The 25,264-nt window shown below is 45.3% G+C and overlaps 2 protein-coding genes across 2 annotated transcripts in view; one reads left to right on the top strand and one right to left on the bottom strand.

Moving 5' to 3' along the window:
• The window catches only part of LOC115463276 (zinc finger protein 271-like), a 972,359-nt gene that overhangs the window by 772,067 nt on the left and 175,028 nt on the right, over positions 1-25,264 (top strand). The window lies entirely within an intron of this gene.
• The window catches only part of LOC115459995, a 112,242-nt gene continuing 96,175 nt past the window's right edge, over positions 9,198-25,264 (bottom strand). The window contains 3 exon segments of the mRNA XM_030189859.1: positions 9,198-10,622; positions 10,707-11,112; positions 11,115-12,065. Coding sequence (XP_030045719.1) covers positions 9,428-10,622; positions 10,707-11,112; positions 11,115-12,065 — 2,552 coding nt within the window. The 3' untranslated portion in view covers positions 9,198-9,427.

Below are 25,264 nucleotides of genomic sequence, written 5' to 3'. Positions count from 1 at the left end.
ACCAAACAGTGAAAGAGCAAAAAAAGAAATATCACAGATAAAGAAATATATTAATACTCAAAAATAAAATTATGTAGAAGCACAGTTGCACTCAAAATAATCACATCAGTGAACAAACAGCCAGCACTTCACAGTTTCCTATTACAAACTGGCACCTATTAATCACAGACTTTTAAAAAATACCCTCCAGTATATATCTCCTGTTAAACCAGTCAAGTATGTTAAAACTACATAAAGAGTGAACATAGCTTTGAGCCATTACCCACCTTCCAGGATTCACATTGTCCACTGCCAGAAGATACCACTCTTACCACTGAACAGCGACACCTGCTGGAACATTTAGGAAGTACCATCTACCTGAAGGTTATCTTAAGAGATGAGTGAAGAATTCACCGAAACCCTGAAAAACTGGAAAGAACTGATTCTCTCCTGAAATTTCTAGTAACAGTAGGAGTCATTGCCTTAGTTGTTTTTGTGCTATACCTAACTATTCACTGGTTGATTGATGGCCGGATTCCTGACTGGCTGAAATTAATTTGAGCCATGACATGATGAACCATATTTCTGAGTTTTTCTGTCTGTGCTAAATGCTATAGTTGTAGAGAGAAATTTCTACTATGAGATTCTATAGTAATCAGAAAGTTAAATTCTGAGTATCTCAGTGCTAGTAGCAGTGGCGTAGCTACGTGGGGCCATGCCCCCCCCCCCCAAATTTCCTCTGGGCCCCTGGTTTTTGCTGGTGGGGGGGGGGGGGTCAATTTCACTAAAAGGAGCATGTGGGATGTGAGTAGAAGACAGAGCAGGGCAGGCAACGCAGCGGCACCAGAGACCGGCGCTGGATAACACTTCAGCTGGTGGAGGTTGGAGATCCCTACTACTACTACTATTTAACATTTCTAGAGCGCTACCAGGGTTACGCAGCACTGTACAAAAAAACAAAGAAGGACAGTCCCTGCTCAAAGGAGCTTACAATCCAAAGGAAAAAAAGTGCAGTCAATCAAAAATTGGGACAGTCTAGATTTCTTCGGTAGAGGTACAATGATTAGGTGCCGAAAGCGACATTGAAGAGGTGGGCTTTGAGTAAGGATTTGAAGATGGATAGGGAGGGGGCTTGGCGTATGGGCTCAGGGAGTTTATTCCAGGCATAGGGTGAGGCGAGGCAGAAAGGGCGGAGCCTGGAGTTGGCGGTGGTGGAGAAGGGTACTGAGAGGAGGGATTTGTCCTGTGAATGGAGGTTACGGGTAGGGGAGTAAGGGGAGATGAGGGTAGAGAGGTAGTGAGGGGCTGCAGATTGAGTGCATTTGTAGGTTAGTAGGAGAAGCTTGAATTGTATGCGGTACCTGATCGGAAGCCAGTGAAGTGACTTGAGGAGAGGGGTGATATGAGCATATCGGTCTTGGCGGAAGATAAGATGCGCAGCTGAGTTCTGAACGGATTGAAGGGGGGATAGATGGGTAAGTGGGAGGCCAGTGAGGAGTAGGTTGCAGTAGTCAAGGCGAGAGGTAATGAGAGAGTGAATGAGAGTTCGGGTGGTGTGCTCAGAGAGGAAAGGGTGACTTTTGCTGATCTTGTAGAGAAAGAAGCGACAGGTCTTGGCTGTCTGCTGGATATGGGCAGAGAAGGAGAGGGAGGAGTCGAAGATGACTCCGAGGTTGCGGGCAGATGAGACGGGGAGGATGAGGGTGCCATCGACTGAGATAGAGAGTGGAGGGAGAGGAGAAGTGGGTTTGGGTGGAAAGACAATATGCTCAGTCTTGGCCATGTTCAGTTTCAGGTGGTGGTTGGACATCCAGGCAGCAATGTCTTTGGCCTGGGTTTCCGCAGTGATGTCAGGTGTGGAGAGATAAAGCTGGGTGTCGTCAGCATAAAGATGATATTGGAAACCATGAGATGAGATCAGCGCGCCCAGGGAAGAGGTGTAGATTGAAAAAAGAAGGGGTCCAAGAACAGATCCCTGAGGAACCCCAACAGAGAGCGGGATGGGGGTGGAGGAGGAACCATGAGAGTATACTCTGACGGTACGGTGGGAGAGATAAGAGGAGAACCTGGAGAGGACAGAGCCCTGGAACTCAAATGAGGATAGTGTATCAAGAAGTAAATTATGTTTGCCAGTGTCAAAAGCGGCGGATAGGTCGATGAGGATGGAGTAGTGACCTTTGGATTTGGCAAGGAACAGGTCATTACAGACTTTAGTGAGTGCCGTTTCTGTTGAGTGTAGAGGGCAAAATCAGATTGAAGCGGGTCGAGGATGGCATGAGAGGAGAGAAAATCAAGGCAGCGGCTGTGAACGCGCGTTCAAGTATCTTGGAGAGGAAGGGTAGGAGGGAGATGGGGTGGTAGTTGGAAGGACAGGTAGGGTCTAGTGAAGGTTTTTTGAGGAGTGCTGTGACCACAGCATGCTTGTAGGAGTCAGGGACATTTGCAGTGGAGAGAGAGAGGTTGAGGATGTGACAGATGGGGGGGGGGGGGGGTGACAGTAGGAGAGATGGTGTTTAGTAAGTTGGTGGGGATGGGATCAGAGGAACAGGTGGTGCATTTCAAGGAGGAGAGAAGGTGGGCGGTTTCCTCTTCGGTGATATCAGGAAAAGAGGAGAAGGAGGCCTGGGTTGGTTGGTTGAGGGAGTGGGTTAAAGGGTGAAGAGGAGGAGGTGGCTTGATAGTGAATTTGAGGTTGATCTTTTGCACCTTGTCGTGGAAGTAGTCAGCCAGTGATTGAGGTGAGAGTGTGGGGGTGGGAGGTGGGAGCGGAGGGCACTTTGAGGAGGGAGTTAAGGGTGGCGAAGAGACGACGAGGGTTGGAGCCGAGAGAATTAGTCAATTGGGTGTAATAGTCCTGTTTGGCAAGGAATAGGGAGGACTGGAAGGAGGATAGCATGAATTTCTAATGAATGAAGTCGCTATGGGTGCAAGATTTCCTCCAGAGGCGTTCAGCAGATCGGGCGCAGGAGCGAAGGTATCGGATGCAAGGGGTCAGCCAGGGCTGGGGATTAGTACGTCTCATGGGACGGGAGATGGATGGTGCAAGGGTATCCAGAGCAGAAGAGAGAGTGGCATTGTAAGTAGAGACAGCCTTGTCGACAGATTCGGAGGACAGATGGATAGGAGGAGATTAGAGATTTGAGAGGATAAGGTGGGAGGGTCAACAGCCTGGAGATTCCTGGAAGTGGTGGTTAGTGTTGGGCGAGACTGAGGGGGAGGGTGATGAAGTGTGAAGGTGATCAGGTGATGATCTGAGAGAGGAAGAGCAGAGGCGCAGAAATTGGAGGGTGAGCAGGTAGAGGAGAGGACAAGGTCAAGACAATGGCCAGAATGATGAGTAGGGGTGGTGGAGTTCAGCTGGAGGTTGAAGGAGGATGTCAGAGTGAGGAACTGGGAAGCGTAAGAGTCGGATGGGTTATCGGCGTGTATGTTAAAGTCTCCAAGAATGAGGGATGAAGATGAGGGTTCAAGAAAAACTAAGAGCCAGGCATCGAAGTCAGTGAGGTAGGAAGGGAGGGACTTGTCAGGGGAGCGGTAAATGACTGCAACTCTGAGTGGCAGTGGGTAGAATAGACAGATGGAGTGAACTTCGAAGGATGAGAAGCAGCGAGACTGCGGTAGGAGGAGGGGTTGAAAACTATAAGAGGGTGAGAGTAGAAACCCGACGCCTCCTCCGCGGCCAGCTGGGCAGGGAGTGTGGGAGAAAAGATAACCTCCGTGGCAAAGGGCCGCAACTGATGCAGAGTCATCTGGAGTGAGCCAGGTTTCAGTTAGGGCGAGCAGTTGAAGGGAACGGGAGATGAAGAGATCATGGGTGAAGGGAAGTTTGTTGCAGACCGAGCGGGCATTCCACAGGGCACAAGAGAAGGGGAGGGAAGAGTGGGGGAGGAGGGGAATAGAGATGGATTGGAGACATCCCGGAATTGTTTGCATGGATAGGATGAGGACAGGTGTGGGGGACCTGGATTGGGATTGATGTCTCCTGCAGATAGCAGGAGGAGCAAGAGAGTGCGGAGGAGGGTGGGGGAGGTAGGGCGACGAAGCCGGGATGCGCTTAGGAGGAATGGGGATGGGTTAATGGCAGGAAGGAAGTGTTGAAGGTTGAGAGCTAGGAAGGAGGGGGATAGGAGAGATGGTGAGGGGTGGGAAGGGTATTGAAATAGTGAGCAGGGCGGGAGAGGACATGGATGGGCAGTGAGTTCCTGCTGTAGGCAGTGGTGGGGGGAGGGGAAAAAGATTAGGAAGGGACAGGGCAAGGAAAAGAATGTGTATCGGGGCCATGAGTAGTGACTGAGGTGTTTACGGGTGCCTAAGTAGTGACTGGATCAGGCGGACTGGAACAATATGGAGCAGATGGGCTGGAATAGGCTGGGGCAGCGGGGCTGGAACAAGCTGGATCGCATGAGCTGTTTGGAGCCCCCCAAAGTAGGCAAAGATCCCGCCAGTCAATTAGCCAGGACTGAGGTGTTTACGGGTCCTACAGTGCATTGTCCTACAGTGCAATGTGGTGCAATAAGATAGATAAAAGCATGCGAAGAGCACTTAGTGATTTAGTGTTGGCAAAATGTTACAGTGTTTGTGCTCTACTTAAGCTACAACAACTTCCGAGTTAAAAAGTTGCTTCAGGCATTTGTACTCAATAGCACAATTCAGTATGTAGCCGGTTGATCCCTGCCAGCCAAGGTATTTGCTGCGGCAGGGTGGGGGTGGCAGACCAAAATGTGCCCCCCCACCTCGGGCTCTGGCCACCGCGAGGTCTGGCTACACACCTGGCTAGTAGCGTTAGGGAATTTTTGCTTTTTGTTCTACTAATATCGTCAGTGAAAAGGAAATGTTTGTCTAATTATTTCTGCCATGCGAACTACTGAAATCAGGTGAAGCATTTACTGTGTCAAATTGTTGGATTTATGATAAGATTCAGCTTAATATGAGCGTGTGAGTGTCATTTACCCAGGTAAATGAGATTCCAGAGGAATTGTCCACCGGGAAGACTTTACCTTGATGAGTTTTTAGATTATGACGTTGTTAGGATCTATTAAATTGCCTCGATTGGAACTGCTGTATGCTGTTCCAGAAAAAGAAGAAAAAGTTCCACTCTAGGCAACTGCCTAGTCTATTCTATTTGTGTTTATATCTTTTACCATTTAGAAGATAGGTTTGCTAGGTCGCTCAAGCTAGTACCATTTAGGACCTTTGCCTGATTGATAAGCTCCTTTTTAAGAAGTTATCACTAATCCTGTTTAGCTGAACATCTTGTTTTATGGAGGAGTGACCTAGTGGTTAGGGTGGTGGACTCTGGTCCTGAGGAACTGAGTTTGATTCCCACTTCAGGCACAGGCAGCTCCTTGTGACTCTGGGCAAGTCACTTAAACCTCCATTGCCCCAGATACAAATAAGTACCTGTATATGTAAGCCACATTGAGCCTGCCATGAGTGGGAAAGCGCGGGGTACAAATGTAACAAAAAAAAATTGAGCCCTTTTACTAAGCCGCCTAAGCATCTATGTGCGCCAAGATGGAGTTACCTCATGGCTTGCAGTAATTTCATTTTTGGCGCACATTCAATACGTGTGTCCGAAAATAATTTTATTTTTCGATGCGTGTATTGAGCATGCACCAAGTGGCATTTGACGCGCGTAGGTCATTACCGTCTGGTTACCGTGTGACACTTTACCACTAGGTCAATGGGTGGCGGTAAGATCTCAGACCCAAAATGGCCGCGTGGAAATTTTCATTTTGCCGCACCTCCATTTTCGGCAAAAATTTTAAAAAGGCCTTTTTTGTAGCTGCGCTGAAAAATGATTCTGCGCGCACCCAAAACATGTGTCTACACTACCGCAGGCTATTTTTCAGCACACCTTAGTAAAAGGACCCCTGGGATTTAACTTAGGAAAATTCATTTAACCCTTAATTGCTTTAGGAACAAGATGGTGCCTGTAAATATGTAAACCACGGTAAAAAGTGGTCTGAAGTAGTGTAGATGCGGGTATTGGGCGCAGGCCGGGCGTTATTTTTCTAATGGAATGGGCCTGTGGTAAAAATGAAACCAGCGCACACCCAAAACCGGCCTGAGCCCTTAACACCACCCATTGATCTAGCGGTAAATACTCGCTTGCTACACACGTGGTGACCGCCAGGAGGGTGCTCTGGCCTAGCGGTAGTCTCATTTTGGCTTAGTAAAAGGGCCCCTTAGATAATAACCACAGAAAGGTGAGATATCAGATATCATCCCCCTTTCCCTTATGAGACCTGTAAAATAGGGAATTATGCGCATAACCAATTCCATCACGTCCTAATATTACTTGTTATGCAGATGTGTTTTTCTTGGATGTTAGGAGTTAGAGCAGTGTAGCTTCCGAAAAGCAATACATGTAAGTTACTGGAATATTTCTGAGATAAGATGACAGTTTTACAAAGACTTAAGTTACTTTTATTTTAGTTTCAATCATTTTTATTGATAACAACCAAAACAACAGAGTAAAAAAGGAAGCAGAACAGCTATACATGTATCAACAATTTTAAGTATTGAGCTGCACTAATCCCACTCCCCGAAGACCATTCCCCCCAACCCCCTCTCCCCAGAACATTCAACAATAAAGCCATAACAACTGAAGAGGGAAAGTTCTCATTCTTCCAGCTCTCCCCTTCCCACAGAAAGAAAAGGAACATTCTCAGCAGTACCCCACCCAACAGAGTCAATCCATAACCCTATCCCACCCCCAAAAGGAACAAAACCTGGGAGAATAGCAACAGCCGCATCTCAAAAAGGATATAGTGGAAGGGCAACGGAAATGGTAAAGGGGATGGGACGACTTCCCTATAAGGAAAGGCTGAAACAGCTTGGGCTTTTCAGCTTGGAGAAAAGACAGCTGAGGGGTGAAATGATAGAGGTCTATAAAATAATAAGTGGAGTGGAATAGGTAGAGCTTGTTTACGCTTTCCAAAAATACTAGGACTAGGGGGGATTTGATGAAGCTACAAAGTAGTAAATGTAAAACTAATTGGAGAAAAATTATCTTCACTCAACGTGTAATTAAACTCTGGAATTTGTTGCCAGAGAATGTGGTAAAGGCGGTTAGCTTAGCAGGGTTTAAAAAAGGTCTGGACAGCTTCCTAAAGGAAAAGTCCATAGACCATTATTAAATTGACTTGGAGAAAATCCATTGCTTATTTCTGGGATAAGCAGCATAAAATGTATTGAACTTTTTTGTGATCTTGCCAGGTACTTGTGTCCTGGATTGGCCACTGTTGGAAACAGAATGCTTGGCTTGATGGACCTTTGGACTGTCCCACTGTGGCAATACTTATGTACTTATGTAAGAAAGCAAATATAATTTTAGGTATTATTAGGAAAGGAATGGAAAACAAAAATGAGGATGTTATAATGCCTTTGTATCGCCCCCATGGTGCAATCGCACCTTGAATATTGCCTTCAATTTTGGTCACCACATCTCAAAAAAGATACAGTGGAATTAGAAAAGGTAAAGAGAAGGGCAACAAAAATGATAAAGGGGATGGGACGACTTCCCTATGAGGAAAGGTTAAAGTGGCTAGGGCTCTTCAGCTTGGAGAAAAGACGGCTGAGGGGAGATATGATAGAGGTCTATAAAATAATGAGTGGAGTGGAATGGGTAGATGTGAAGCGTCTCTTTACTCTTTCCAAAAATACTATGACTAGGGGGCATGCAATGAAGCTACAAAGTAGTAAATTTAAAACGAACTGGAGAAAACGTTTCTTCATTCGTGTAATTAAACTCTGTAATTCATTTTCAGAGAATGAAATAAAAGCAGTTAGCTTAGTGGGGTTTAAAAAAGGTTTGGATGGCTTCCTAAAGCAAAAGTCCATAGACCATTATTAAAAATGGACTTGGGGAAAATCCACTGCTTATTTCTAGGATAAGCAGAATAAAATGTATTGTACTTTTTGGGGATCTCGCCAGGTACTTGTAACCTGGATCACAGTTGGGAGAAGGTACTAAAGATAGCGAAGAAGAAACTAGAACATGCTACAGTAGTAGTAGAAGAAGAAGAACTTAAATTCATAGGATCCAATAATTAATTCTAAGTGACAGCTGAAGCACAAAAACTGCAGATATGAAGAAAACAGAAATATCAAAATAAACTGTTTAGAGAGAAACCAAAACAGTCTTGAAGGACATTAGTATGATGGAAACACCACCAACTACATGAAATAGAAACATTCTGGAGAAATTGATTTCAAGATCCTGTATAGCACAATTAAGAAATAGAATGGATGCCCTGGATATGGAGAATCTGGATAAAGCAAATATCAGATCAGTAGGATGAACTGAAGTAACAACAATAAAGATGGCAAGCAGGTTAAAAAGAGTCCCAAACTGAAGGAGCATTAACTCAGGTCTCGGAGTGATCAATTTTTTGTATTAGTTACCATCACTCAACCAATCCGAACTGCAAAAATCAATTGGTCAAGCAGACAATATGCAAATTGCACACTTTAAACTGCCTCTCTGATTGGAGGAGTCAGAGCACAATGACATTGGTACAGCCAATCAGACTTTCTATCACATGGCAGTTAGACAGAAGGCAGATGAGGAATGCAGAGGTACCATGATTGACTGTACATAATAGCAACACTTCAAGGTCTTGATGCTGAGAAAGTCCCTGGTACCAAGATTTCAGCACATAAATAGTAGAAAACAAAGAACAATGTCCAGATTCATTCTTCATACTCTGGCAGCATGACCTTGGCAGTAGTGACAGGTCCGGGATGCACTGCAGCAGAATCCATGATGGTTTGGTTCTGGCCTCATATGCACACAAAATAGAAACTGACCAAATTTTGGTTTTGGCTTCACTACCAAAACAAAGCCGAAACCCACATTCAGCCTTGTTTTGGTTTCAGCTAAAAATGACATTTTCTGTTGAAACCAAAACTTTTTTTTTTTTTTATTAAATTTGTACCCTGTGCTTTCCCACACATGGCAGGCTCAATGTGGCTTACATGGGGCAATGGAGGGTTAAGTGACTTGCCCAGAGTCACAAGGAGCTGCCTGTGCCTGAAGTGGGAATTGAACTCAGTTCCTCAGTTCCCCAGGACCAAAGTGCGCCACCCTAACCACTAGGCCACTCCACTGGCCCATAGGTCTCCACCTCCTGGCACCCTTCCTCAAATATAAGAAGCCCACCCTTAGTCTGCTAGTGCTGTTCCCCTCCACAAGCCCACCCCTAGGCTGCAGCTGCTCTTAGGCTTATCTTACTGCTCTGGTGATCTAGTGGCACATTAGGACAGGATCAATTCCCAGCCGTTCCTGCCCAGCTGGTTCTTATGACTCTCAGCAGAAGCACGAGATTGCCACTGGAGGGTCATGGCAGCCATTGTGTGATTTGAGCCAGCACAGCCAGGAGCCAGTCTACAATTCCAAAGCTATATGAGAGTAGCAAGTGCCAGATGATTAATAACCAACATCTTATTCTGTGATATGAATCTTTTGGTGAGATTTTAGACCTAAAACTTTAGTGAAGCTTTTGTTACACTCAATACATATAAATGGTTTGTCTCCTGAGTGAATCTTTTGGTGCCTTTTTAGATGTGAAAGGTGAATGAAGCTTTTATTACACTCAGTACATATATATGTTTTTTCTCCTGTGTGGTTCCTCTGGTGAATTTTTAGATATGAAAGGCGAGTGAAGCTTTTATTACACTCAGTGCATATAAATGGTTTGTCTCCTGTGTGAGTCTTTTGGTGAGTTTTTAGAGTTGAAAAGCGAGTGAAGCTTTTATAACATTCAGTACATATATATGGCTTCTCTCCTGTGTGGATCCTCTGATGAATTTTTAGATATGAAAGCTGAGTGAAGCTTTTATTACACTCAGTACATATATATGGTTTTTCTCCTGTGTGGTTCCTCTGGTGAATTTTTAGATGTGAAAGGCGAGTGAAATTTTTATTACACTCAGTACATATATATGGTTTTTCTCCTGTGTGGTTCCTCTGGTGAATTTTTAGATGTGAAAGGCAAGTGAAACTTTTATTACACTCAGTACATATATATGGTTTTTCTCCTGTGTGGTTCCTCTGGTGAATTTTGAGACGTGAAAGCTGAGTGAAGCTTTTATTACACTCAGTACATGTAAATGGTTTTTCTCCAGTGTGGTTCCTCTGGTGAATTCTTAGCGATGAAAGATGAGTAAAGCTTTTATTACACTCAGTACATATATATCGTTTTTCTCCTGTGTGGTTCCTCTGGTGAATTTTTAGATATGAAAGGCGAGTGAAGCTTTTATTACACTCAGTACAAGTAAATGGTTTTTCTCCTGTGTGGCTCCTCTGGTGAACTTTTAGATGTGAAGGTTGAGTGAAGCTTTTATTACACTCAGTACATAGAAATGGTTTGTCTCCTGTGTGAGTCTTTTGGTGAGTTTTTAGAGTTGAAAAGCGAGTGAAGCTTTTATAACATTCAGTACATATATATGGCTTCTCTCCTGTGTGGATCCTCTGATGAATTTTTAGATATGAAAGCTGAGTGAAGCTTTTATTACACTCAGTACATATATATGGTTTTTCTCCTGTGTGGTTCTTCTGGTGAACTTTTAGATGTGAAAGCTGAGTGAACCTTTTATTACACTCAGTACATGTAAATGGTTTTTCTCCTGTGTGGCTCCTCTGGTGAACTTTTAGATGTGAAAATTGAGTGAAGCTTTTATTACACTCAATACATATAAATACCTTGTCTCCTGGGTGAAGCTTTTGGTGAGATCTTAGACCTGAAACCTGAGTGAAGCTTTTATTACACTCAGTACATATATATGGTTTTTCTCCTGTGTGGTCCCTCTGGTGAATTCTTAGAGCTGAAAGGCGAGTGAAGCTTTTCTTACACTCAGTGCATATATATGGTTTTTCTCCTGTGTGGTTCCTCTGGTGAATTCTTAGAGCTGAAAGGCGAGTGAAGCTTTTCTTACACTCAGTGCATATATATGGTTTTTCTCCTGTGTGGTTCCTCTGGTGAATTCTTAGAGCTGAAAGGCGAGTGAAGCTTTTATTACACTCAGTACATATATATGGTTTTTCTCCTGTGTGGCTCCTCTTGTGAATTTTGAGACGTGAACGCTGAGTGAAGCTTTTATTACACTCAGTACATGTAAATGGTTTTCTCCAGTGTGGTTCCTCTGGTGAATTCTTAGATGTGAAAGCTGAGTGAAGCTTTTATTACACTCAGTACATATAAATGGTTTGTCTCCTGCGTGAGTCTTTTGGTGAGTTTTTAGGGTTGAAAAGCGAGTGAAGCTTTTATAACATTCAGTACATATATATGGCTTCTCTCCTGTGTGGATCCTCTGATGAATTTTTAGATATGAAAACTGAGTGAAGCTTTTATTACACTCACTACAAGTAAATGGTTTGCATCCTGTGTGTATCCTTTTGTGTATTTTTAAATGTGAAAGTACAATGAAGCTTTCATTACACTCAGTACATGTAAATGGTTTGTGGCCCACGTGCATCCTCTGGTGACTTTTTAGATATGAAACCCGAGTGAAGCTTTTATTACCCTCTGTACATATATATGGTTTTTCTCCTGTGTGGATCTGTTGGTGATTTTTTAGAGCTGAAAGCTGAGTGACGCTTTTATTACACTCAGTAGCTGTAAATGATTTCTCATTTTTGTGATTCCTTTTGTGTATTTGGAATTCTGAAAACGGGCAACTTTTATTACTCTTAGAATAAATAAAGTTGATGCTCCTGTTATATGCAATAGATGTGAATTCTTTCTGGTGTTTATTTCCTTTCCTCTTGTCATGGTGGAATTTAGAAGTCACCTTATCACTATTATCAATTTGAAAGGGTCTCTCTGATAGGTGTCTCTGGTCCTCAGGGATGTTACTGAGCTCCCTGTCATTTCTCTCACACTTACTGACTCCATCCATTGAGTCTCCAGCAGGGTCTCTCCGTTCCTTTGATTTCCGCTTACAATTCTTTGTGTTAATCCTCTCAGTTATCTGGGAAATATTCTCACAGATTTTTTCTCTTTTTCTTTGGATCTCTTCTATTTCTACAAGGGGTTCTTCTTGCTTCTTTTGTCGCTTCCCTCCTTGTGTGATCTGATGATCTGTTGGATATAAACAGAAGGTATTAATCATGAGTTAGAAGAGAGTAGAGGTTTTTTCTTTCCATTCATATTTTATTGGCAACCAGTCAACATAAACACTTATAGGCAATAAGAAAACATCACAACATTATTGCAGAATACATTTGGTAAACACATGCCCTTTTCATTTTCTCCCATCACTCTCCCTTTCTGGCATCCCCATCCTCCCCCCTCCAACCCATCCCTTCCCACCTTCCACAAGTATTTAACAGTTCAGTATCCTACTACGTGCAATAGGTGTCAAAGAGTTCCAAAAAGGCAGCCATATCTGGCAGAAAACGTCTCCCTTTTTTGAAGCTAAGTCAGTAATTCCCTTTTTTTCCAAAGAACAACACTCCATTATCGCGCCTCTCCACTGAGCTCCACCACCCCTACTCACCAATCTGGCACTGCCTTGACCTCGTCCTCTCCTCTACCTGCTCACCCTCCAATTTCTGCGCCTCAGCTCTTCCCCTCTCCGACCATCACCTGATCACCTTCACACTTCATCACCCTCCCCCTCAGTCCCGCCCAACACTAACCACTACTTCCAGGAATCTCCAGGCTGTCGACCCTCCCACCTTATCCTCTAGTATCTCTAATCTCCTCCCTTCCATTATGTCCTCCGAGTCTGTTGACAAAGCTGTCTCCACTTACAATGCCACTCTCTCCTCTGCTCTGGACACCCTTGCACCATCCATCTCCCGTCCCACAAGGCGCACTAATCCCCAGCCCTGGCTGACCCCTTGCACCCGTTACCTTCGCTCCTATGCCCGATCGGCTGAACACCTCTGGAGAAAATCTCGCACCCATACTGATTTCATTCATTACAAATTCATGCTATTCTCCTTCCAGTCCTCCCTATTCCTCGCCAAACAGGACTATTACACACAATTGACTAATTCCCTCAGCTCTAACCCCCATCGCCTCTTTGCCACCCTTAACTCCCTCCTCAAAGTGCCCTCCACTCCCACCCACCCCCACCCCCCACCCCCACTCTCTCCTCAATCACTGGCCGACTACTTCCGCGACAAGGTGCAGAAAATCAACCTCGAATTCACCACCAAACCATCTCCTCCTCTTCACCCTATAACTCACTCCCTCAACCAACCAACCCAGGCCTCCTTCTCCTCATTTCCTGATATCACCAAAGAGGAAAACGCCCATCTTCTTTCCTCCTCGAAATGCACCACTTGTTCCTCCGACCCCATCCCCACCAACTTACTTAACACCATCTCTCCTACTGTCACCCCCCCCATCTGTCATAGCCTCAACCTCTCTCTCTCCACTGCAACTGTCCATGACTCCTTCAAGCATGCTGTTGTCACACCACTCCTCAAAAAACCATCACTTGACCCTACCTGTCCCTCCAACTACCACCCCATTTCCCTCCTACCCTTCCTCTCCAAGTTACTTAAGCGCGCCGTTCACAGCCGTTGCCTTGATTTTCTCTCCTCTCATGCCATCCTCGATCCGCTTCAATCCGGCTTTCACCCCTTACACTCTACAGAAACGGCGCTATCTAAAGTCTGCAATGATCTCTTCCTTGCCAAATCCAAAGGCCACTATTCCATCCTCATCCTCCTCGATCTATCCGCCGCTTTTGACACTGTCAATCACAATTTACTTCTTGCCACGCTGTCCTCATTTGGGTTCCAGGGCTCTGTCCTCTCCTGCTTCTCCTCTTATCTCTCCCACTGTACCTTCAGAGTACATTCTCATGGTTCTTCCTCCACCCCCATCCTGCTCTGTTGGAGTTCCTCAGGGATCTGTCCTTGGACCCCTTCTTTTTTCAATCTACACCTCTTCATTGGGCTCCCTTATCTCTTCCCATGGTTTCCAATATCATCTTTATGCTGACGACACCCAGCTTTATCTCTCCACACCTGACATCACTGCAGAAACCCAAGCCAAAGTATCGGCCTGCTTATCCGACATTGCCGCCTGGATGCCCAACCGCCACCTGAAACTGAACATGGCCAAGACCGAGCTTCTTGTCTTCCCACCCAAACCCACTTCTCCTCTCTCGCCACTCTCTATCTCAGTTGACAACACCCTCATCCTCCCCATCCCATCTGCCCGCAACCTCGGAGTCATCTTCGACTCCTCCCTCTCCTTCTCTGCGCATATCCAGCAGATAGCCAAGACCTGTCGCTTCTTCCTCTATAACATCAGCAAAATTCGCCCTTTCCTCTCTGAACATACCACCCGAACTCTCATCCACTCTCTCATTACCTCTCGCCTTAACTACTGTAACCTACTCCTCACTGGCCTCCCACTTAGCCATCTATCCCCCATTCAGTCTGTTCAGAACTCTGCTGCACATCTTATCTTCCGCCTGGACCGATATACTCATGTCACTTCACTGGATTCCAATCAGGTACCGCATACAGTTCAAGCTTCTCCTGCTAACCTACAAATGCACCCAATCTGCAGCCCCCCCCCCCCCCTTACCTCTCTACCCTCATCTCCCCTTATGTTCCTACCCGTAACCTCTGCAATGGGCAGGTCTCCCTGTCCCAGCCCATTCTTTTGCTTAACCATCTCCAGGTTCCCCGCAGGGGGCTTAAAATGTACTCATAGGGCCCAAGGGAAGGTAATTTATCTGCCGGAGCGTGGAGCCAATATGCAAAGTTAAGCGGTGCCATTAGAAGGGTCTCCACGGTAGTGCACGAGAAATAGTCCTTCGCCCGAAACCAGTCAGATAAATGACGCAGCCCACTAGCCACTGAGAAAAGAGTCAAATCAAGAAGACCCAGGCCCCCCTTAGTGTGGGGTCGCATTATTTTTGTTAATGCTATGCGCGCTCTCTTGCCCTGCCACAAAAAACAGCCGAGGGATCTGTGTAACCGTCATTCCTCTTTTCCTCCCAAGATAATTGGGAGCATTTGTAATACATATGTCCATTTTGGGAAACCAATCATATTGAACAGGGAAATGCGTCCCATTAACGAAATGGGAAGTCCTTGCCATCTCTCTAAGAGTTCCTGCGTTTTTCCCAATAGGGGGCCCACATTCTCCTGATAAAGGTAAGCTAAATCAGCAGGGACATAGACCCCCAAGTACTGTATTGTTCCTTTAGCCCACTGGAAGGGAAACTGGCCTTCCCACTCCAGTTGTATGTTTTGCTGAATCGGTAGTGCCATTGATTTTTGTAAGTTTAATTCCAGCCCAGAGAAAAAACTAAATTTGTCTATGGTCGCTAGAAGGTGAGACAGAGATTGGTTAGGTTTAGTGAGGGTAAGGAACATGTCGTCTGCAAAAGCCAGTACCTTTATCTGACTTCCTCTCAGTTCCACTCCCTGGATATCTGGGTCTCCTAGCTGCAATAAGGGAGGACATGGGTGTAAGCTAGCAGGAGGTGTAGGTTGGCTGCCACTAGGGGGAAAGAGAGATAGGACACCCTGTGTGCTGGAGCTCCTCATTAGTCTAATGCTCAACTCAGCTGGTATGGGTGTGGAAGAAGCTAATGAGTGGAGCAGGATTGGTTGTGAAGGCAGAAGCCAGGGATTGATTAGGCAGGTGGGAAGGAGTCCCAAGTAGAGCAGTAGAAGGAGCAGCAGTGGAGAGCAGCAAGGAAGGCGAGAAGCAGTTGCAGGCTGAAAACCCTTGGGCAGGGAGGTCCCTAAAGTACTGAAGTCTTAGAAGTATTTGCAGGCTGAAAATCCTTGGGTAAGAAGAGGTCCCTAAAGTATTGACTTTACTAGTGAAGCTGATGCAGGGTGGAATCCCTTGAGTGTGAGAAGTCCCTAAAATATGGAGCTCATTATGAGGGTGAAGAGAATAGAAGTATAACTGCTGCTTTGGGATGTGTGATTATGAATTGAATGGACCGCTGCTGTTTGGAATTGAACTACTGTTTATGGTGCACTGGATAAAGAACCTAGACTGAAGCTGACTGTAGCCTATATTTAATCCTGATATGTGCTGAGAGCCTTCTGCTTAAAGGGGACTACTGGCCACACACTTTCAGGTGGCTTATATGTGCTTAGGATTGAAGGTGAATGCTGCTGTTGGAAATGTGTACTAGAAACCTGCATGGAATAAAGTCCTTGAGTTTGAAGTTACTGGTGGATATCTGTTTCTTCATTGTACCGGGAGCCTGTGGCTGGAGGAGATTGTTCTATCCCTGGCTGCACAAGAGAGGCGCCTGGTTACAGTGATTTTATTGCTGCCATGTACCAGCCCTCCAGTCCAACATATTCCAGGACCTGGAACAGGTAATCCCAATTGACTTTGTCAAAGGCCTTGGCCGCATCTAAACTGACCAAGAGTGTCGGATCGCCCGTGGCCTGCCCATGTGCCACTCCCAATAACACTTTCCGTACATGTTTAGTGGAGTGTCTCCCTTTGATGAACCCCACTTGGTGGTCACCTATCAGGCCTGGAATGTGTGTCATTAACCTGTCCGCCAACACCCGGGCCAATATTTTTATATCGACATTAATCAGGGAGATTGGCCAATAAGATTCGACATGTTCTTTTGGTTTCCCAGGTTTGGGGATAAGGGTGATCAGGGCCTCGTTTTCCCCCGTGGAAAAGAAATCTCTGCCTACAACAGCGTCAAAGTATGCTATTAAGGGGCCACAAATTTGCGGGGTCAAGATTTTATAGTATTCGCTGGGAAAACCGTCAATACCAGGTGCTGAGCCCAGAGGCAATGCTCGTAGTACTTTTTGCACCTCTTGTGCTCTGATAGGTGCAGATAGAGCTGCTTTTGCCTCCTCGGTAAGACTGGGTATAACAGCGTCGTCCAAGTAATCCCGTGTCATAGGCCCCTGCTCCCTAGTTCTAGGGGAATATGTTTCCTTAAAATGGGAGTAAAATATTTCTACTATGTCAGGTAGTTGTGTAACTCTGGTGCCCGCATCGTTCGTCACTGACTCAATAAATTGACGGGAGAAATTTGTTTGGGCAACTCTTGCCAGAAGTTTACCTGATTTGTTCCCGAACCGCTGAAAGTTCAGGCCATCAGATATTTTTTGGCTTGTTCATGTAATAAAGAATTGAGGGCAACCAGGGCTGCTGTCATTTGGTCTCTATTAATTATAGTGGGATTGGTGAGATATTTCCTCTTTGCTACTATATATATGCGTCTTCTAATTTTAAAATACCAGACGCTAGGCGTTTCGCACGACCGCACATAAATGCTATCACTTCTCCCCTCAGCACTACCTTGGAAGCTTCCCAAAATAATATTGGTGATTCGCAAGATTCCAAGTTAGTATCCACATACATCTGCCATTTGTTCCCTAGGTGTTCCCTCAAAAGTTTGCCTTGGTGTAAGTAGGAAGGAAATCTCCAACCCTCTCCCCGTGAAGCCTGCCCCATTCCCAGGTCCAAGTCTATCCATATCATGGTATGGTCCAAGACCTCCATCGGTCCAATAGCAGCTGTCTTGACTTTAAAAAAACCATGTAAGGCTAATCAGAATGTAATCTATTCTCGACCAGGATCTATGGACCTTAGATTGGTGAGTGTAATCTTTAACTGAAGGATGGAGGGTCTGCCACGGGTCTATTGATTGCATAACGCCGATAACCCCTTACCCCTCCCCACCCCCAGTATGGCAGTGGGGGACGATCTGTCCAGGGTAGTGTCTAGTACCTGATTAAAGTCACCCGCCCAAATCCATGGCGCATCAGAATGTTGTAGTCCCAGTGCCACAACAGATTGAAAAAATCGTGGGTTGTAAGAGTTTGGGCCGTAAACTGTGCACATGTAAAATTTCTGGCCCTGGAAATTGAGATGTAGTAGCACCACACGGCCCTCTGTATCTTTATATATCAGTTTGGATTAGCATGGCAGTTCCTTCTTCAATAAAACTTCCACCCCACTTTTCCTATTTCCCGATGATGAGTAATAACATGTACCTACCCGTTCTTGGCTAAGTTTTTCATGTTCGGAATCAGACAATTTTGTCTTCTGTATACACGCAATCGCCGCCCCGTGATGTTTTAGTTGGGTTAGGATTTTATAGCGTTTCACAGGGGATGTTATTTCCGTAATTATTTTATTTATTATATTTCAATTTCGCAAATACACAAAATTGATAAGAAAAATCAGTAAGTGAGGTTACAATATCAAGCAAAATCTGTTACCCATCTACTTCCTCAAAACCAATATAAGTCCACATTTAGGAGTTCAAAATATAAGTAATAGTTGAAGAACTTAAGGAAATAAAGAAAATAAAACACAAATGGTAGATAGGCGTGATTAGGACACTCTTTTGTTTTCAAACACTGTTTATAGTTGGTGAAACTGTTCCAACTGTCCTTCTAGATGTTATAAATGTTTCCAGTTGGGAGGGATCATAAAACACAAATTTTTCAGACCGGTAGGTAACCAAACATTTGCACAGAAATTTTAAAAAGAAAGTTGCTCCCATTTGTAATGTTTCCTGCTTCTTCTGAAGAAATTTTTTCCTGCGCACTTGTGTTTCTCTCGACACATCAGGATAAACATTGATCTTAAGTCCCTTGAAAGTCTTATCACGATTTTTATAAAATAGTTTTAATATCCAAAATTTATCCGAGGAAAAAGTAACTGTTGCTACCAAAGTAGCAGCTGTTGCTTGGTCTGTTATGGAAGATTCCAACAAATCTGTTACATCAAGGGATTGATTTTCCAAAACTTGTTGGTTCCTGGGAGGGAGATAAAATGCTTGTGCGAACAGAGGAATATTCTCTTCTTTTATTTGGAAAATTTCCTGGAAATATAATTTTAACATCTCCCTAGGGGATATCTCTTTCAAATAAGGAAAATTTATAAAGCGTAAATTATTACTTCTAGTAAAGTTTTCCAAAATCTCTATTTTCCTTCTAGAGTTTATTAAATCCTTTAACATAGTCTGCTGTACTTCTTGTAATTGTTTTATTTCTTTCTCTTGTTTTTCCACTTGAATGTTCGTTTGTTTTACTTGTTCTTCCATCCTTTCAACTTCTTGTTTTACTTTTTGTACTTGGGGAATTAGTGCCTTACCTAAATCTACTATTAGAGTCCAAAGGCAGTCTAACGTAACTTCAGGAGGTTTAATCTGTAATTGTGCAAAGGAAAAAGCTCCTACCTCCGTCTGTTGTTGCAGCGGAAAAATTCCTGCCATACTGGGAACACTTTGATCCTCCTTGGTTGTCTCGGCCATCGTTGTAAGCTCTGCTCTTTGGACTTTACTTGCCCCCCTTCTGCCTGATTCCTCATCCACTTCCGGGACTGGAGTCGAAGACATTACCGATAGAGCACCGAGCTCACGAGGCACAGGAGGAGGAGGTGGTGTTCGAGCATCGGGGCTGAGAGAGATTTCCAGCTCTAAGGATTCCCGTGCACCTTCAACATGCGCAGGAGTCAACAGCGAGCCGCTCACCGGTGTACTAGTGTCCCAGGGGATGTTATTTCCAAAACATTCCAAGATATTATTTTTAAAGGTGGACTGTTGTTCATCTATGGCCTGGGTCTTTTGAGTGATCCAACAGAGTAACTATTGTGTTCAATCCCCGAGGGCCCAGCCCTTCCCCAAGGACACTTGTCTACCCCGCCAAGCAGGAGACCATCCTCCACCAACCAGGTTCCCTTCTCCACTATTTCACTTCTCAAGCATTCCCCCCTTCCCCCCCCTCATAACTGTACCCAAGCCCCATCTGCCCCTAGTCTTCCCGCCCCTCCTACTCCCTCTTTCCCCCCTATCTCCCTCTATGAGCACCTCCCCGCCCCCAGATCCTAATTCCCCTGTATCAAACATTACAAGAGTCACCTTGGTGTTAAGACTACCTAGGCCCCATACTGACAACATAACACATGTTATTACATAGTAAATACTTCTGTGAACAGGAATCAGTGCGCCTCCTCGTTACCATCTCCCCAGTCTTATTATGCAGATTAATCGGGATTGTTAGGGCTCACACTCCGTTCCAGCCCGTTCACATAGTCTTTAGCAGCAGATTCCTCCGTGAATGAGTGCCACCTTCCATTATGATACACCTTGAGTACAGCTGGATAAACAAGCGTAAATTTAATCTTCATGTTGTGTAGTCAGCTGCATAATGGAGTGAGTTGTTTCCGTTTCTCCTGCAGGGAGGACGAAAGCGAAAGCTACATACCTGTAGAAGGTATTCTCCGAGGACAGCAGGCTGATTGTTCTCAATGATGGGTGACGTCCAGCGGCAGCCCAGGACCGGAAAATCTTCCCTAGCAACAAAAGTTTGCTAGTCTCGCGCTTCCGTGCGCACCGCGGCCGTCTTCCCGCCCGATTGCGAGCGTGCTCGTCAGTCCAGTACATAGCTTAGGTAAGGGAAGACACAACTCTGAAGGGGAGGTGGGCGGGATTGTGAGAACAATCAGCCTGCTGTCCTCGGAGAATACCATCTACAGGTATGTAGCTTTCGCTTTCTCCGAGGACAAGCAGGCTGCTTGTTCTCACTGATGGAGTATCCCTAGCCCCCAGGCTCACTCAAAACAACAAAACATGGTCAATTGGGCCTCGCAACGGCGAGGACATAACTGAGATTGACCTAACTTGAAACAACTAACAGAGAGTGCAGCCTGGAACAGAATAAAAATGGGCCTAGGGGGGAGGAGTTGGATTCTAAACTCCAAACAGGTTCTGTAACACCGACTGCCCAAACCGACTGTCGCGTCGGGTGTCCTGCTGAAGGCAGTAGTGAGATGTGAATGTGTGGACAGAAGACCACGTCGCAGCCTTGCATATCTCTTCAATAGTTGCTGACTTCAAGTGGGCCACTGACGCAGCCATGGCTCTAACATTGTGAGCCGTGACATGACCCTCAAGAGTCAACCCAGCCTGGGCATAAGTGAAGGAAATGCAATCTGCTAACCAATTAGATATGGTGCGTTTCCCAACAGCCACACACCCCTCTTGTTGGGATCAAAAGAAACAAACAATTGGGCGGACTGTCTGTGGGGGCTTGTCCGCTCCAGATAGAAGGCCAATGCTCTCTTGCAGTCCAATGTGTGCAGTTGACGCTCAGCAGGGCGGGTATGAGGCTTGGGAAAAAATGTTGGCAAGACAATTGACTGGTTCAGATGGAACTCTGACACCACCTTTGGCAAAAACTTAGGGTGAGTGCGGAGGACTACTCTTATGATGAAATTTGGTATAAGGAGCATGAGCTACTAGGGCTTGAAGCTCACTGACTCTGCGTGCTGAAGTTACTGCCACCAAGAAAATGACCTTCCAGGTCAAGTACTTCAGATGACAGGAATCCAGTGGCTCAAAAGGAGGTTTCATCAGCTGGGTGAGAACGACATTGAGATCCCATGACACAGTAGGAGGTTTGATGGGGGGCTTTGACAAAAGCAAATCTCTCATGAAGCGAACAACTAAAGGCTGTCCAGAAATCGGCTTACCCTCTACACGGTAATGATAAGCACTTATAGCACTAAGATGAACCCTTACAGAGTTGGTCTTGAGACCAGACTCGGATAAATGTAGAAGGTATTCAAGCAGGGTCTGTGTAGGACAAGAGCGAGGATCTAAGGCCTTACTGTCACACCAGACGGTAAACCTCCTCCATAGAAAAAAGTAACTCTTCTTAGTGGAATCTTTCCTGGAAGCAAGACTCTGGAGACACCCTCCGAGAGACCCAAGGAGGCAAAGTCTACGCTCTCAACATCCAAGCCGTGAGAGCCAGGGACTGGAGGCTGGGATGCAGAAGCACCCCCTCGTTCTGAGTGATGAGGGTTGGAAAACACTCCAATCTCCACGGTTCTTCTGAGGACAACTCCAGAAGAAGAGGGAACCAGATCTGACGCGGCCAGAAAGGAGCAATTAGAATCATGGCTCTGCGGTCTTACACAGTAGATGACGGCAGAAAAAGACCTGCACAGTCCATCCAGTCTGCCCAAGAAATGTGCCACTTTTTGTGTATACCTTACCTTGATTTGTACCTGTCTTTTTCAGGGCACAGACCGTACAAGTCTGCCCAGCACTATCCCCGCCTCCCACCATCGGCTCTGGCACAGACCGTATAAGTCTGCCCAGCACTATCCCCGCCTCCCACTACCGGCTCTGTTATCCAATCTCGGCTAAGCTCCTGAGGATCCATTTCTTCTGAACAGGATTCCTTTATGTTTATCCCACGCATGTTTGAATTCCGTTACTGTTTTCATCTCCACCACCTCCCGCAGGAGGGCATTCCAAGCATCCACCACTCTCTCCGTGAAAAAATACTTCCTGACATTTTTCTTGAGTCTGCCTCCCTTCAATCTCATTTCATGTCCTCTCGTTCTACCACCTTCGTATCTCCGGAAAAGGTTCGTTTGCGGATTAATACCTTTCAAATATTTGAACGTCTGTATCATATCACCCCTGTTTCTCCTTTCCTCCAGGGTATACATGTTCAGGTTAGCAAGTCTCTCCTCATACATCTTGTAACGCAAATCCCATACCATTCTTGTAGCTTTTCTTTGCACTGCTTCGATTCTTTTTACATCCTTAGCAAGATACGGCCTCCAAAACTGAACACAATACTCCAGATGGGGCCTCACCAACGACTTATACAGGGGCATCAGCACTCCCTTTCTTCTGCTGGTCACACCTCTCTCTATACAGCCCAACAACCTTCTAGATACAGCCACCGCCTTGTCACACTGTTTCGTCGCCTTCAAATCCTCAGATACTATCACCCCAAGATCCCTCTCCCCGTCCGTACCTATCAGACTCTCGCCGCCTAACACATACGTCTCCCGTGGATTTCTATTCCCTAAGTGCATCACTTTGCATTTCTTCGCATTGAATTTTAATTGCCAAACCTTAGACCATTCTTCTAGCTTCTTCAGATCTTTTGTCATGTTTTCCACACCCTCCGGGGTGTCCACTCTGTTACAGATCTTAGTATCATCCGCAAATAGGCAAACTTTACCTTCTAACCCTTCGGCAAGGTCACTCACAAATATATTGAACAGAATCGGCCCCAGCACCGATCCTTCAGGCACTCCACTACTCACCTTTCCCTCCTCCGAGCGAACTCCATTCACCACCACCCTCTGGCGTCTGTCCGTCAACCAGTTCCTAATCCAGTTCACCACTTCGGGTCCTATCTTCAGCCCATCCAGTAATTTTAAAAGCCTTCTGTGGGGAACCGTGTCAAAAGCTTTGCTGAAATCTAAGTAGATTACGTCCATAGCTTGTCCCTGATTCAATTCTCCTGTCACCCAATCAAAGAACTCAATGAGATTCGTTTGGCACGATTTCCCTTTGGTAAAACCATGTTGTCTCGGATCTTGCAACTTATTGGCTTCTAGGAAATTCATTATCCTTTCCTTCAGCATCGCTTCCATTACTTTTCCAATAACTAAAGTGAGGCTTACCGGCCTGTAGTTTCCAGCTTCTTCCCTAGCACCACTTTTGTGAAGAGGGACCACCTCCGCCGTTCTCCAATCCCTCGGAACCTCTCCCGTCTCCAAGGATTTATTAAACAAATCTTTAAGAGGACCCGCCAGAACCTCTCTGAGCTCCCTCAATATCCTGGAGTGGATCCCGTCCGGTCTCATGGCTTTGCCCACCTTTAGCTTTACAAGTTGTTCTTCTGTAAATGATGCTGTATCCGCTCCATTTTCATTTGTACTTTTTCCAGTCCATCGCGGTCCTGCTCCAGGATTTTCTTCTGTGAAAACAGAACAAAAGTATCTATTTAGCAAATTTGCTTTTTCTTCATCACTATCTACATAGCGGTTCGCAGTATCTTTTAGTCTCACAATTCCCTTTTTAGTCATTCTCCTTTCACTACTGCCAACTCCAGACTTCGCGCCTTCTGTCTCGCTGCACCCTACGCCTGGAATAAACTTCCTGAGCTCCTAAGTCTTGCCCCATCCTTGGCCACCTTTAAATCTAGACTGAAAGCCCACCTCTTTAACATTGCTTTTGACTCTTAACCACTTGTAACCACTCGCCTCCACCTACCCTCCTCTCTTCCTTCCCGTTCACATTAATTGATTTGATTACTTTATTTATTTTTTGTCTATTAGATTGTAAGCTCTTTGTTTGTGCAGCGCTGCGTATGCCTTGTAGCGCTATAGAAATGCTAAATAGTAGTAGTAGTAGTAGAAGAGCCCTCAACCCCAGGTACTCAACAAAACCTAAACAAGTAAGCTTGGAGACCTAGCCAGAGCTGCTGCTGTGCGACCACACACCTGCTGAGATAGAGAACATACTGAGGTGTTTCCGGCAGCACATGACCACATATAGGGAGGCAAAAGATTGCTCTCTATCTCCACCTGCTGGTAGATGAACACAACCCACCAGTCTATGGATTGATCTGCTTGATGAAATGGAATCTCTATTACTCAGCGCAGGTAAAATCGTTCTATTTATGGGCGAGTTTAAAGCGAATAAGGGCCCAGGCGTCTCAGAGCAAGCAAGCCACGCGTCCTCGAGAGTGGAGGTTTTTAAGATATTACCTACCTATAATAAGAAAGACTGGTTATTTTACACTGGGATTTTCTCTGTGTGGCTTCAGGGCCAGCCTTAAGTGTAATGGTATTTTTGAAATGTGGAGTCATAAGTACATAAGTACATAAGTAGTGCCATACTGGGAAAGACCAAAGGTCCATCTAGCCCAGCATCCTGTCACCGACAGTGGCCAATCCAGGTCAAGGGCACCTGGCACGCTCCCCCAACGTAAAAACATTCCAGACAAGTTATACCTAAAAATGCGGAATTTTTCCAAGTCCATTTAATAGCGGTCTATGGACTTGTCCTTTAGGAATCTATCTAACCCCTTTTTAAACTCCGTCAAGCTAACCGCCCGTACCACGTTCTCCGGCAACGAATTCCAGAGTCTAATATCAGGAAAGATACAAAGCACATCTCCTGACTATGCACATCTGAGTTCTAAGCTCCTCAACACTACTGACAAGCAATGAAACAGGGCAGTAATTATAAAAAGAGAAATAGGTTTATTTTAGCAGCTCATAAATTGTTAGAACAAAGGAAGAAACAACAATAGGAGAATTATGCACAAAGGCTAGGCCCTTCATGGAAAAAATGACCTGCCCTTATTAAGAAGGGTTGTAAGGAAACACAAGCACAGACTCCAGGCCCAGAATCTAGGACCACCTGCTTCTTACCCAATAGCAGGACAGAACTGGTTTATACAACCTGATGATGGTGATGAAGTCTTGTCCTTGAAGAGATGCAGCAGGAGGCAGGCAAGAGCACTGAAGGCTTC

This window comes from Microcaecilia unicolor, chromosome 1 (genome assembly GCF_901765095.1).
Source record: "Microcaecilia unicolor chromosome 1, aMicUni1.1, whole genome shotgun sequence".
Lineage (NCBI taxonomy): Eukaryota > Metazoa > Chordata > Amphibia > Gymnophiona > Siphonopidae > Microcaecilia > Microcaecilia unicolor.
This window is presented reverse-complemented; position numbering and strand designations above follow the sequence as displayed.